Source organism: Choristoneura fumiferana, chromosome 16, assembly GCF_025370935.1.
Source record: "Choristoneura fumiferana chromosome 16, NRCan_CFum_1, whole genome shotgun sequence".
NCBI classification, from domain to species: domain Eukaryota; kingdom Metazoa; phylum Arthropoda; class Insecta; order Lepidoptera; family Tortricidae; genus Choristoneura; species Choristoneura fumiferana.
The window spans coordinates 7,720,839-7,735,230 of NC_133487.1; the positions used below are offsets into that span (position 1 = coordinate 7,720,839).

Consider the following 14,392-nt stretch of genomic DNA (forward strand, 5'->3'; position numbering starts at 1 on the left):
CCTCTTAGAGATTTGTTAAAATTTCTGATTTGGCCATTTCCCTGCAACATAGAGACCAATTTGAAATAAATTAATCAAAAAATTTGTTCTAAAAGCAATTTTTTTTTTGTGTCTCTAAACTTTCTTAGTCACTTACTTGACGTAAAAAGCGACGATTACACAGTGTCGTTCACCTAACGCGGTCGCCGAACTTTTTCAAACTACTTAGGCCAACGAACGTAGTCTTATACTACCGTGTTCTTTACACTTTTGCGGTCGCCGCATGCAGCATGCGGCCAACGACTTAGTGTAAATGCCGCTAAAGAATGATGTACAAAAAAATAAGAAGAATACTTATTTACATTGAAGTACAGCCGCATGGACTTTTCTTGTTGTTGTAGAAACAGTGGGCCGCTGAGAGAACTTTGCTTGGAGCTATAATTGTTCCGCCACAGAAGGTATAATAAGTGGATCTTGACTGTATCTTCATTGATACCTATACAGACCAATATATTATGTTAACCTACGCATATACTTACGTCCACTTGCAGACTTTGAATCTAGGTTTAAGTGGTCTTAAGTCCTGTCAGATCCATACAAGAACTGTCAGTTTAAGCCTTAAATCGAGATTACGAGATTTAAAAAAGCCTACAAAACGTCCTTAATCGAATAGAAAAATTAAACACGATGGAATAATTAAATTTCCAAAAAAGTCCGGCCGTTCAAACTCTCATTAGACAAAAAATATCGTTAAATGCTTACTAATTTTTTATAGAGTACTAGATATTCATCATCATCATCATATCAGCCGTAGGACGTCCACTGTTAGACATAGGCCTCCCTCATGGAACTCCACTTGCTTCGGTTTGAAGCCGCCTGCATCTACCATGAACGCTCAGGTCAACAAAATAGATCTAACCTATATAAACTAAAAACTAGAATAATACGTAATGAGTAATGACATTCGCATGATGTAATCAAATAAATACATAATGTTATGTGTTATGTTATTTACGCTAACAAAAGAGGAACGCAGATAATTTTCATCCTAACGAGTGTCGGTATGATGATGATGATGATTATTATTTCTCGATGGCTGCAGCAAAAAAGGTATTTATCCTGAATTCTGATATCTAAGCCAGGCGTTTTCAACCTTTTGGTTTTAACGGCACACTTCGTTCATCAAAGTTTCACGGCACACCAGTAAAAATAGCCATGTGCGAGTCGGACTGGCGCGTAGAGGGTTCCATCCACTTGCTGCGCCATTCCTTCCGCTCCGTTACCATAACAACCAGACAACGCGAATCGCACATGCCACCCGTTAGTTGTTTTCATACTATTTTCTCATTAAAATAGCTATCATGATTTCAATGCAGCATACACTTCGCGGCAATCGCGGCACACCTGAAAGTATGCGATCGGCACACCGGTTGAAAACGTCTGATCTAAGCTATCCTGAATATATTTACAAGACTTGAACTAAGTAAACGGGCACTACCACTTACAGCATTTACTTTGCGCACATAATCTTAAAGTAGTATGTAATGTAAGTGTTGTATGTTCTGTTTTGTGTATCTGTGGTGTATATGTATATATGTATTTTGCATGTAGTTTACTTGTCTTGATATGTATTAGTTTATTGACTTTATTATTATGGATTAGACTGTATTTATATATGTATGTGTATTTATATTGAATTTTTGAGTTATTTTAAATTTTGGTTCTTCACCTTTTCATTGTAGTTTACATTGTAGTGCTCTTGTTTCTATATATTATCCTGTGTTCTGTTATTTTCATGTGTTTTTATGTACAATAAAGAGATTTACAATACAATACAATACAATAATCTGATCTGATATTGTTATTATATCTGGCCGATTATTGAATCCTACCTGATAAGGAAACTGTTTTGCCTCTGCCTCCTTTCCATAGAAAATTCTGAAATGTGGAGCATCTTCAGTTGCGTTTTGATCTTTCAATAATTCATGTAAGCAGTTGCCATCGTTTTGCAAGACGTTAAATAGAAATACAATCTTGAGAAGAAAATTCATTTACTGACGAATTTTGACAAAAATTGTTGTTTTAAGATTTTGATCTCGAATCATATAGCATATAATAATTTCATAATTGTGTCAAGCTGGCGCTTATGTCTTCACTGTGTCTTCATGATTTTAATGACGGATGGTTCTAGACTAAGGTTCTAGATTATGGCACAAATGGGATGTCAGATATAAGATTATTGTCTTTGATTAAAGTCTGAGGTCGTATTTCCTAACGTTCCTGACGCTCGTGGTAGCAATCAAATGACAGTTTTTGTATACGAAATCTGTCATTTGATTGCTCAGCATTGGAATAATTTTTAACCAACTTCAAAAAACGAGGAAGTACTCAATTCGTCTGTATGTTTTTTTTGTGTGTTTGTTACGCGATAACTCCGCTAATGGTGGGCCAAATTTCAAAATTATTTTTTTAATCTACAGGACTTAGTTCCGAGGTGGTCCCATTGAAACCAAGTCAAGATATGATGATGGAATCTTAGAGAAATCGAGGGCAACCCTCGAATTTTTAAAGCACACCTATAGCGATTTTGGCATGTTTAACAACAAGTCAAGTATTTACATTCAGAAAGAATCATTTGGTGAACTGGACCTGATAAAGAAGATCCGTACTCTGTTATAAAATAATATTAACTATGCCGTGTTTGAACTTAATGGAATCGTTGTGAGATATACTTTGGCTACAAACCACTAAAACCATGATACTTAATTTTTTTTTACCAGAAAATGGAACCGACTTCAAAAACCTTGAAAATATTTTTCTACTAGTTTGCCTCAGCACGAGCTAGCAGGAGTGAAGACCAATATATATAGATTGTAAAAAGCTGAAGTAGACGGCTATAGTTCCACTCCTGCTGACTCGTGCTGAGGCAACGACTATTGGTTAGCGTTCTGCAAAACCTTGCAGAACCAACCGCAAACCTGCCATCGTATCTAATATTGACCCAAGCCCTGAGGCCGCCATTATAGAGAATTATAATAATAACCTAACGGTGGGTATATACTGTACAGTTTGATTTATTCGAGTTAACACTTGACAGATGGGCGTGCCTTCAATCAATTTTCAACTTTGAGTTCATACAAATAATATATTTCAACTTTGAGTTCATACAAATAATATATTTGTATGAACTCAAAGTTGAAAATTGATTGAAGGCACGCCCATCTGTCTAAGTTTATTTCTATGACGTCAAAGTTGAAAATTGACTGAAGGCACGCCCATCTGTCAAGTGTTAACTCCAAGTAATCGTACTGTATCTATTGTGTCAGTTCTTAGCCATCTCATTTATATATTATCAGTATCAGTGTACACGGCGTGAATTATTACGTGACCATTTTATAAAATTTCTGCAATTTTGTACTGGATATCTGCTCTATCCGATAGAGCCTTACAAGGACTATTAGAAATGTGTTATGACGTGTGTCTTGTGGAGTAAACCTTACTCAATTAAAACACACAAGCATGTAAAAAGTATTCTCCACCAAACTAAATCTCAGAATACGTCTGGTGTAACAGTTTACATTTCTATGTTGCTTATAATAGTTTTTTTTTATTTATTTAACTTAAAACAATTAAACATGAATTACATTTAGTGTTACTCGCCAAACTGTAACGTTAATTGTAACTTTTGGTTGTAATTACATGAATGAGTATGAGTAAGTATGAAATATGAGTAGTTTTAATGTTAATATCGACTCCATAGTTTCCTTTCATCTTGCGGTGGTATTAAAAATCCAAGCCCTGGAATATAACTCTATCATAGAAAAAAATTAAACAAAACAATTTCGTTAACAGAAAAATTTATTCTATATCGACAATTAAGTACATACATATTTTTTAAATTTGTCGATATTGTTTCACGGAATCTTTTTATCAGCCATTGTCATAATTTATGTCTACTAAATCTCACAAATCAGTACATTTCCAGTTACTTCTGCCCTATCTTCAGTAGTTTTATTTGGGACTGTCTTCAAGTCAGCATACACAACTGTTCAAAGGGAAGAAGTCTGGAATAACATGACCAAATTCAATAAATACCATTAAGTCCTTCATTCGATAGCTGAAACGGTAAATTTTGATGGTCATTGCGCATAACTATCTCCAGGTACGAAGATCGACACCGGTATGTTCTGTGCTGGTAATATCCTTTTGTCCTCAGGCTTCTCCTGGCCCTATACTACCTACGAAGTGCAAAACTCGAACTTCGTATCTAGCCGTCCCGCTGACGCTAGTATAATTTAATACGAGAATAAGAGGGACGGTACGATACGAACTTCGATTTTCGAATTTCGTATTGGCCCCCCTGGTAGTGGTACCATGAGTTTACAGTGACCGTACTCGATAGCGACGGCGTAAATTATTTGTATGGAGAATTGTACAGCGCCTCTACAAATAATTTACGCCGTCGCTATCGAATACGATCACTGTAAACTCATGGTAGTGGTACTGAACACAACTGTCAACTAGAAAGGTAACACGTATATGGTGTTACTCGTAACATGCAGTTGGGCTTCTCACTCCAAAAATACAATTGGGATTCAAAACCACCAAAAGGTGGTTTAAATTATACTGCACAAATTGTCACCGGACAACTGAAATAAAAACAATTTGAAGTTACCTATATATTATGCAGAATTCTCAAGGCATTTTCAAAAGTCCCGTGAGGAAATAAGAAAATGCATAAATAAAAGCAATAAACATAGAAAAGTTGAAAAATGTCCGACATTGTCATTTCAAAATGCAATATCTTAAAAACAGATGAACCGATTTTGATACTTATAACATCCTTTTCTTTGCGTCAGGGGCTAAAATTGTAAGTCTAAATCGCAGTCTGGCAAAACTAGCTTTATTTAGACATTATGGTCAATTAATTTTTTAGTGTTGTTATTTTATCCCGTAACTCAGGAGAGATCAGTCAGTAATGCACTTTGTTACAAAAATGTTTACAATTTATACTATTAGCAAGCTTAGGAGATGAGCCCTGAAGGAATTGCTTTAAAACTGTCACAATTCCTAACTTTTATCGGATTTGTACCTCATAAAATCATACTTTTAATAGGTAACACAGGACACGTTATCATGGCAACAAGGTACACTGAAAAGTTGATTGACCCATTAAGACAAATGTAGCCTTCTTGTTTTTCAGGGTTGGTTTATTAGTACTTGTTAAAAATAATTAAATACCCTCGTAGAGAAGATGAAGGCACTTATCCATAAAGTGAAATCTGGCACTATCATTATTATAGCCTTATTATTTCTACTAGGATTCGCAATGAATCCCGTATAAGTGGAAACTCTAGTGTAGAAGACGCTACTTTTGATGGTCTCGTTTTTGCCGACTCCCTCTCTGAATATTCTTTTTCCGCATATAATACCGACTAAGATTCCAAGTGGTCCTTCACCGGCATGCCCGGTTTTTTTGCAGACCAAAGGACCTCCCGCCTCTCCCTGTGGATAGAAAACAATGTTTTCACTTCTCATGCTCTAAAAGTAGGTTAATATAGCCGTATAGGCGGGAGTTAAGTAAGTACTTTAGTCCCTAGGGAGTAAAAAGTATTTTTTTTTATTTACTTCGAGTGACTTAGATAAACTGAAACAGCCAGTAGTTACTTGCTTAGTTTTTGGCATAAAATAAGATTGTATGTGGACCATTTTCATGACGACAATGTTACGTTCTTAGTCAACGTGGTCTAAGTTCTATGCTTTTCCGCATAGAAGGTGGCGCCATTTTATTTATTCCAGTTTGTGTATGGACCATTTCGCGGATGCGATTTGTTATATCTGTGTCTGGTTGGAAAAAAATGCTTACCGCGAAAACTTTGAAATTGTTGTAGAGCGTAAATCATAAACGATTAATGACTATTTTTTTCTCGCAATCGAAGTGGAAAAGAGAGTTTTCTCCTCGAGACTAAAAGTCAATATCAACCTTCGGTTAAATAGACTAAATAGGCTAACCACCTCGGGTATATAGGTATTGGCTTATTTTAGTCCCTCGATAAAAAGTATACTATTTTATCGGCATAGTATAAGCTTTTTAGATAGCACCACAAAGCTAAAAGTCATCAAGAAAACAGTTTTATATTTCATTGTCTTCAGCGGTATTGTAATAAAAAAATAACACTAATTGAAAGTGTAAATATTAAAACTATAAAGCCTACAGAATCATACAAACATAGGGTTGGTTATCTACTTTCTAGAATAATTTAACTATGTAGATCATCACTACTTTGAATGAAAATTCGTATCTCAAATCAATATGTATCTACGCAAATTTTTGTACTTGAAATAATTTTCATAAAGTTCACTCAGAAAAATCATAGATTTTGAGGTAGGTACGAGCTGTTTAGGGTTTCGTAGCCAACATGGCAACAACAGAACCTTTATATGTAGTTTTGCTATGTCTGACTGTCCGTCCGCGGCTTTGCTCATAGACTATCAGTGCTTGAAAGCTGTAATTTTGCACGGATATTTATATGTAGCAACCATGCGACAAATGGTACAACTTTTTTTGTATTTTTTTTTTTTTATGGTAAAATGGGTTGATTTTTTTCCTCATTCAACCCTATGGTTTGGGGTATCGATGGTCTTTTAAAATCGTTGTGAGGTGTAAGCTCCGTTTTTGCCATTTTGGCCACAGAACCCTAAATAGCTTGTAATGAACTTTACCTCTTCAAGATCTTCCGGGTGTCCTAAAGTACATACGAATCGTTTCATATTGGTGCTATGCAATTTGCTGCATTCTGCTGTTGAAATTATTTTTAGTTTTACCCAATGCACTCTCGCCCAACCGATCTGAAAGTACAGGTGCAATTTATTACAGATATTTGGTATCCGAGCCATTTTTTATTTGATAAGTACAAATCATGTCTCACAAGAATACAATACGACTCTTTATTGAACACCAACATAGTAAGCAGTAAGTACATAAAACACAGGTTTATAGATATTTGCAAGGGATGGTAACTATTATGAATGATGATTTGGAGAGACATGGAATGAAAGTGGACGTAAAAAAAACGAAAGTTGGTATTTAAAAAGGAAGAGAACGTAAAAGAAGTGTGTGTCCGGATTAGTGACACAAACTTGGAGCAAGTGAATGAATTTGTGTACTTGGGATCGATGCGTTTACTAGGGATGGAAAGTGTGAAAGTGATATTGAAAAGAGAGTAAAGGCTACCAAACATAGTGAATGGGGCGTTGTACACCTTTATGAATAACCAGATTTTTTTCAAAAGAGCTCGTCTGGCTGTGCATAGAGGGGTGCTAGTACCAACACTCATGTATGAAATGGAGGTGAAAGATGGGTGTGGCAGAAAAGGCATCAAAGTATCTAGAATAAATGCGATAGAAATGAGAGCGCTAAGAAGTATGTAAGGTGTGAAATTGACTGACAGAATTAGAAATAGTGCGATAAGGGAAGTTTGTGGTGTAAGTGAAGGAATAGTATACGGATACGGATTGAGGGAGAGATACTTAGACGGTTTGCGCATTTTGAGAGAATGAATGAAAAAAAATGACTAGGCAGATCTACATACAAGATGAGCGTGAATAGGAACGTCAGAAGAGGAAGGCTTAGACGAACCACGATCAAATCGAGGACGTTTTGAAGAAAGGTCGGGTCGGTAGTACTCTAAACCGACGTGCATGCATGGAAAGATTGATGAATGTAGAGGAATATATGTATGTATTATAGAGATGTTCCAAGGTAAAAAATAGACGGCCATATCGCTTCAGAGCGATCTTTTCCAGGCAACCTTTACAATAGACTGACAGAAGCATTGAATATGATGATATTTGAATTTAAAATTATTCCTTACATAATCAGACCCCTCATATCCTGAAGCAGTACATGTCAATCCTTCGTAAGTCTTATAATCTTGTGCATAAGGAACTGGAATCCTTTTGTAGAAGGGCCCTGCCGTAAACTGAAAATAATTGGGCATAAATACGAAGCTATGTAAAGTAGAAGCTAGGTCAAACAACTTTTTACCTATTGTACCTCGTTGCTATGGTTACATCCCCTGGACAACTGTTGAAATGATGAATTTTAAGTTTTCCGCGTGCGTTTAACGTTCATCGAGCTTACCTATATTTTTGTCGTAGTAGGACAAGCCCGTTATTTTATGAACCATCTCATAAACACATTAGTAGCATATATAATAACAGTCTTTTTAAGAAACTTTCTGAAGAAACTGTTTGTCTCGCGCTAGGAGTCGCTATAGTACTATTTCGTCCACCGATTCAAGTAGGCCTCATTTTATTTAGGTACGTACCCTGACGTGCATATATGTATCATCATCCCAGCCTATATACGTCCCACTGCTGGGCACAGGCCTCCTCTCAGAACAAGAGGGCTTGGGCCATAGTTCCCACGCGGGCCCAGTGCGGATTGGGAACTTCACACGCACCATTGAATTGCTTCGCAGGTTGTGCAGGTTTCCTCACGATGTTTTCCTTCACCGGAAAGCTCGTGGTAAATTTCAAATGTAATTTCGCACATGAATTCCGAAAAACTAAGAGGTGCGAGCCGGGATTTGAACCCACGATCCTCTGCTTGCGAGGCCATAGGTCAAACCACTCGGCCACCACGGCATATAATATTGTTATATTTTCACTAACTAATTCCCTGTTGGGCGACTATTCGAGCGTTTCATCAGTCTCATTTTTCTGGACACTTTCCTGTAGAAATGACCAAATATTCTGATACAGTTTTTCAGTTATCAGGTAGAAATACAGGAGCTCGAACAAATAATCGAAAACGACATAAAAATATACAGCCATTTCGCAAAAAATGTGATCAAAAAAATTTGGCGGTTGAAACGCTCGAATAATCGTCCGTGAATCAAGATTTACGGCCGTCTGGGACGCGATTAATTCAGCGTCCCAACAGAGGTGACCTTGTTTGTCATCCATATAGATTGTAGTCTAATACAAATTTTAACATGACTTTCAACGTCCTTGTCGTGTGTTTCCATCCGCAGTTGGACCGTGTTCAATGCATCCGTTTAGTTGGCGGATTATGTCAAAGACGTTGCGCTATGACAGGCAGGCGGGGTGCACGCATATATTCGTAAGTTATGAATATTATTGCAGTCTAACAACTTAGATAAGTTTTTATCGTCACTTGCGAACAAATCCGCTAAAGTAAGGCCCACTTGGCCAAAGGAGCCATTTCTACTACACGATACGGATACGAGTACAGTCAAGGGCAAAGATATCGACACGGCCAAAGTTACAAAAATATGTATACACGACTTTATGCACTTAACATTAAGGCCGTGTATACAAATTTTTGCAACTTTGGCCGTGTCGATATCTTTGCCCTTGACTGTACGTGGTTTCACGCCAAGAGACGACTCGTTGATAAAATTTGCGATATCGCGAGTTTTGTTGGCTCGTGAATATCCTCCGTGTAGCAGAAACACAATCCGCGGATGGAGACCATGTTCTCGCCAAGGTCACCCCTGGGCCTGTTGGGACGCTGGATAACATCCGTCTGGAACGCGCTTAAGTTTCTGTTTCAATACTATTAATCAGAGGGTAACCCCGAGAGCTACTAAACCAATTGAAAAAAAAAATGTTTTACCAAATAGAAAGCCGCGCCTGATTAACATGGATCCATTTTTATCTACAAAATAAGTACAAAGGAACACAATTTAGTCGAGGGCAACGATTAGTTAGATACTTATGATATTGTCGTTTACCACTACTGTAATATCTCTTGTTGGGAAATTAAAGTTCCTCGGCACAAAAGTCTCATTGATTTCTTGTATTTCGGTAAAGTCCAAAAGGCGTCTAGAGCTCCTCGGAAAAGCGGTCCGATTATAGAAGTGTTTTTCAGTTGTTGTTTCGTTGTAATCGGTTTCGTTGTCGAATTTATTTTCTTCTGGTTTTTTGTTTATAGTCCCCGCAGCGACTTTCATTTTATCCAATGGTTTAATATACGATGGCCCCCTAAAAATAATATAAGTTTTATGTGGCGTTGTTCTCAAGATGGGAACTCATAGGTACATCATAAGTACCTGTATACAGTTTACAGGGTGTGTACACAGGATGGGCCAAAAAAATTGCAAATAGCAACAATTAATTTTTCGAAAACTGCCAGAGGCAGGTAAGTACTTGGCGAGAAATTATGTGTCACTTCGCATGTTCTTTTTTAACAAACATGGGCTTGCAGCTACGCTCACCGCGTAAGACAAATGTTTGGTAATTAGATTATTTGATGCAAATTGATGTGCGTCAAATGCATTGCGTTTAACGCAGCGTTTATCGCCTAAAACAACCGAGCGGTTTAGAGATTTTCTCAAAATGTCCGTAAAAGTTGGCATTATTCTTTACATATCAGAAGGTGAAGTGCATAGTTTATGGTCAGCGAAAAATTAAAAAGTTAAAAGGATTGCAGGCGCGCTAGCTCGACAATAATGAATTAGCGCGCCTACAATCAGTCACATTTTTTTTAAAACTTAAAGGCCATGGAAATGTTGGCACAAGTCGTATACAGCCAAGTCTAATGTATCAGATATTTTGTTGAACTCCGGACTTTTTCTATTGGGTCTGAAATAGCTTGTGGTGTTTTCGGTGGAAAAATACACCTGCAGTTTATTTTTAATGAAAAAAGGCGGGAAAGCATAAGATAAATATTGGAATAAAATTACATTTTATAATATATTTTGAGAAAAAGTTTATTCTATTTCAGAATTATTCACCATTTTGAGAAAAGCTTTATATTAGTCTCGGCTGGAATAGCAATTGCTGGCTTCGTATTAGTTAAACGGACTCGCAAGCTCGTCCGTTTAATACTCATACTCAGCCAGCAATTGCCTACTTCCAGGCCACGACAATAATCTACTATTAATATATAGTTATAATGTTACACCCTTTAAAGGTCAGACTTAGTTTGATTATCAAAACTTACTTGAAACGTGATGACATACTTAGGTACTACCTATTTAATCACATTTCGGACCATAAATAATGAAAAAAATAGTTATTTACCATAAGCTGTAGCCGCATGGGCTTTTTTGGTTGTCTGTATAGAAACAGTGGGCCGCGGAGAGAACTTTGTTTGGGGCTATAAGTACACCCCCACAGATCATTCGATACTGTTCATCACGCAAATGCTCCACTATTGCTACCTATAAAGACATATATTAGTTGACTCTTGTATATTAATTTGAATCTAATAGAGTAACTCATACAATTAAATCGCTAACAGCGTGCAGGTTGCGTGCAGTTGCGCCAACTGCAATTAAACTGCCAGTTATGTTGAACTTGAATACAGCCCGTCGGTAGTTTAGCCCTCAATATAGCCTTTAAACGGTTCATGTCAGATATATATACAAAAACTGAGCAATCCTGACAATATTACATACAAACGGGACAAATTCAAAACCATCTTTTTTGAGATGAAAATCCTGACAGAGTCGGTCAAAAAAGAAATCAATGGGGACCAACAGAAAAACTGACCCAAGCACCCCACATCAGTAGCGTAGCATACTGGGGACGGGGAGGGGCGCCCGCCCCAGGTGGAAATTTGGGGGGGGGGGCGGCAAAATTCCATAATGAATAATAATATATTACACAGTTTTGTCACACCTACTCGGACTGATTAGAATAAGCACGAAATTTTACATTAAGTATATACTGTGACGAAATAGTAGTAAAATGAATGGCACATAATGACATCTCGTATACTTAGGTACTATAGTTTAACTCTACGTTTAACCTAAACCAGAGGGCGGCAAAATTTTCTCCCCCCCACCCCCGGGCCGCTGATACCCACGCCACGCCACTGCCCCGCATAGCCTAACAAGAGAATGCATGCTCCTCTCCCGGCTTTCCAGCAAATGACTGAAGCAAGACTGTGTGTAGACAGGAACCCCTCGCCTTAAAACCTCCAGGGAATTAAGGACGTGCAGTCGGGCTTTTAAACGGCACTGTGGTTTACTGCTTCGTGGTCTAGGTCCTCTTTTACCATTTGTCCGATCTCCTATAACGCACCTCATATAAATATTTAAATTAAAATCAAGGACCTAGTATCTTTGGCGCTAAGGCGACTCGAACCCAAAAAAAACTGACAGGATTCTAAATCGTACCTGATATGGAAGTTTGTTCTTTTCATTTTCAGGTCTCCCCATGTGTACTCTGTAATAATACGAAGCAGCCTTAGTTGCGCTTCGATATTTTGGAAACATTTTGGGTACACGATAGGCATCATTTTTCGTCACAATTGTCCACAAGTTAAGTAAAAATAAAAGCTGTAGAAGAAGATTCATTTGCTTAAGAATTTTATCCAAAGACGTTACATTAAGATTTTGAGCTGGAATTAGAAACTATATTTACGTAAAAATACTAGGTATACTTTAATATCATAATGGTGTCAATCTGACGTCTACATGTCTTTAATGATAGATTCGCCTAGTCTAGGTTATGGCCTATCAATCAAATTTAATAGTTTATTCTTGGTTCATTCATTGTTCAATAAACAGTATCTATGGTTTTCTGTCGTTGGCCCGAATTTAATTTGCCATAATTTTATACTCCATAGGTACGTAACTATTATTAATGATGTGGCATGCATATGCCCTAAGCATATGCTACAATTTTTTGATGCGATTAATGTGATTATGATTATTTACGGTCAGGAAAACTAAATAACGCTCTAATGGAACCTTTGTGCTACCTACTAATGCCACGTAGACATTCTATAATCTCAAAGAGGAAGGAGAGACAAGATAGATCTCCATAGTCTAAGTCTATTGTCTCTCCTTCCTTTTTGGTCTAAGTACTTATATTTACCAAAGAAATCATGAAATCATATTACGAAAAGGTTCCACGCTGGTAGGTATGTGATTCAGTTTTTTCGACTGTTTGCGTAAACTTCGATACCATAAATGTCAAACAAACGCCATATCAAATATTGACCCTAAAACACTCAGAATGCGTATAGTTGCTCATACTTTTTATGCAGGCAAACGCCTGCAAACACAACAAGTCTAAACCATAAGTAAGTTCATTAATTGGTAATAAAAAAAATATGTGTGGAAATTCCCACCATCTCTTTCTACCCGCTTCCGATATTGTTTGACAAAAAGAAATGGTGAAAACGATCGTGATTCCAAGCGCCTTAGCATAAGGCCCCTCCGTGGCAGTCAATCGTTTTCATTACACAAGTGTTTTGATGATGTGTTACTGACTTACTTACTGTGGTACTTAAATAGTTAATTACGGAGAAAAATAATATCCGTGAATTGTTAACAGCCTCCAAGTCACTCGTCAGCTCGTCTAAGAAAATTTTAGGTGGATACGGTGCCCGGGCCCACTTAGCGTCATTCGAGCGTCGTCGTCTATACCAGGCGCCATATAAATCTGCCTAAAAGTTCATTACTTAATACTCAGTTTTGACGCATTTTTGAATACATTTTTTATGCGACGTCTTTACGTTACTCCCGGATTGTGTTCGAATCGCTTAAGGGTATATTAAGGGTTCCTAAAGTTCCTATTCAGTTATTGGTATTATACCTTTATAGTTTTTGTGGTACTAGTCGTGGTAATGAACTTTTAGGCAAAGTTAGGCGGCGGAAGGTAATAGTAAACGCCCGCGCAGCGCCGTCGCAACGTTCTCATTGCGGCGTCGCGAGGCCAGTGGCGTCTTTCGAACGTCAGCGTCTCGTTAACGTCCGCACAGCGTCGACGCGGCGTCAATGGCATTTGTCAAACATCGGCGTCTTGTCAGCGCTCGCACAACGTCACTGCGACGGACAGAGCGCAACGCAATCCACCGTATTTCAACCTCAGTTGAAATATTAGCACCAAAGAGACGTAACGTTCTGAATTTTCGGTTTTCTTCTTACTGCTGCTTAAGTAGCGTAGCGTAGTAGAAAAAAAAGCAACCTGAGATATGTGTACATAAGAGAAATTTGTGTCTAGACTCCTGTCCAGCGGTTGTGTAGGGGTTATAGCACGCAGCACGAATTGCTGAGGACCTGGGTTCGATTCCCAGCGCTGGTCTCTTTTTCTGGTTTTTCTGTGCATCCATGTTTCAGTTTGTATTTTCGATGTGGTTTTCACGGGATACCCGTAAAAGTAACAAATTTGGAGTTGAAATAAAAAAAAACAAAAAGACTCCAAAAAACCAATCATAATTTAATTGCTTAGTAGCGACATCTCTTGTCTGGGTGAGCGGTTAGTTCCAAAAGAACGTCACGTCTCTCAATGAGAGCGAAACATAGATGTCGCTAGTGTTGCTGCTTAAGTAGAGTAGTAGAAAAAAAGCAACCTGCCATGCCATCTGAGTACCCGGTACCGTACGTTGCCGGTGTTTGCAAGTTTCCTCACGATGTTTTACTTCACACGC

General features: G+C 37.8%; 2 protein-coding genes across 4 annotated transcripts in view; both read right to left on the bottom strand.

The window, feature by feature from the left end:
* Positions 1–2,139, bottom strand: part of LOC141436559 (mast cell protease 9-like) — an 8,078-nt gene extending 5,939 nt beyond the window's left edge. The window contains exons 1-2 of the mRNA XM_074099563.1: positions 1,872–2,139; positions 342–475 (exon numbers count right to left, since the gene is read on the bottom strand). Of these exons, the coding sequence (XP_073955664.1) occupies positions 342–475; positions 1,872–2,030 (293 nt within the window). The 5' untranslated portion in view covers positions 2,031–2,139. The remainder of the gene's footprint in view (positions 1–341; positions 476–1,871) is intronic.
* A 2,450-nt stretch (positions 2,140–4,589) lies between these two features.
* LOC141435989 (glandular kallikrein-12, submandibular/renal-like) lies at positions 4,590–12,434 on the bottom strand (the record flags this gene model as incomplete). 3 transcript variants are annotated; one of them, XM_074098810.1, is given in 8 exon segments in its annotated part: positions 4,590–4,628; positions 5,221–5,484; positions 6,703–6,828; positions 7,854–7,961; positions 9,741–9,990; positions 11,032–11,171; positions 11,819–12,025; positions 12,132–12,434. In XM_074098810.1, coding segments are annotated over 6 exon segments (882 nt in total). In that variant the 5' UTR covers positions 11,133–11,171; positions 11,819–12,025; positions 12,132–12,434.
* Between the last annotated feature and the right edge of the window lie 1,958 nt (positions 12,435–14,392).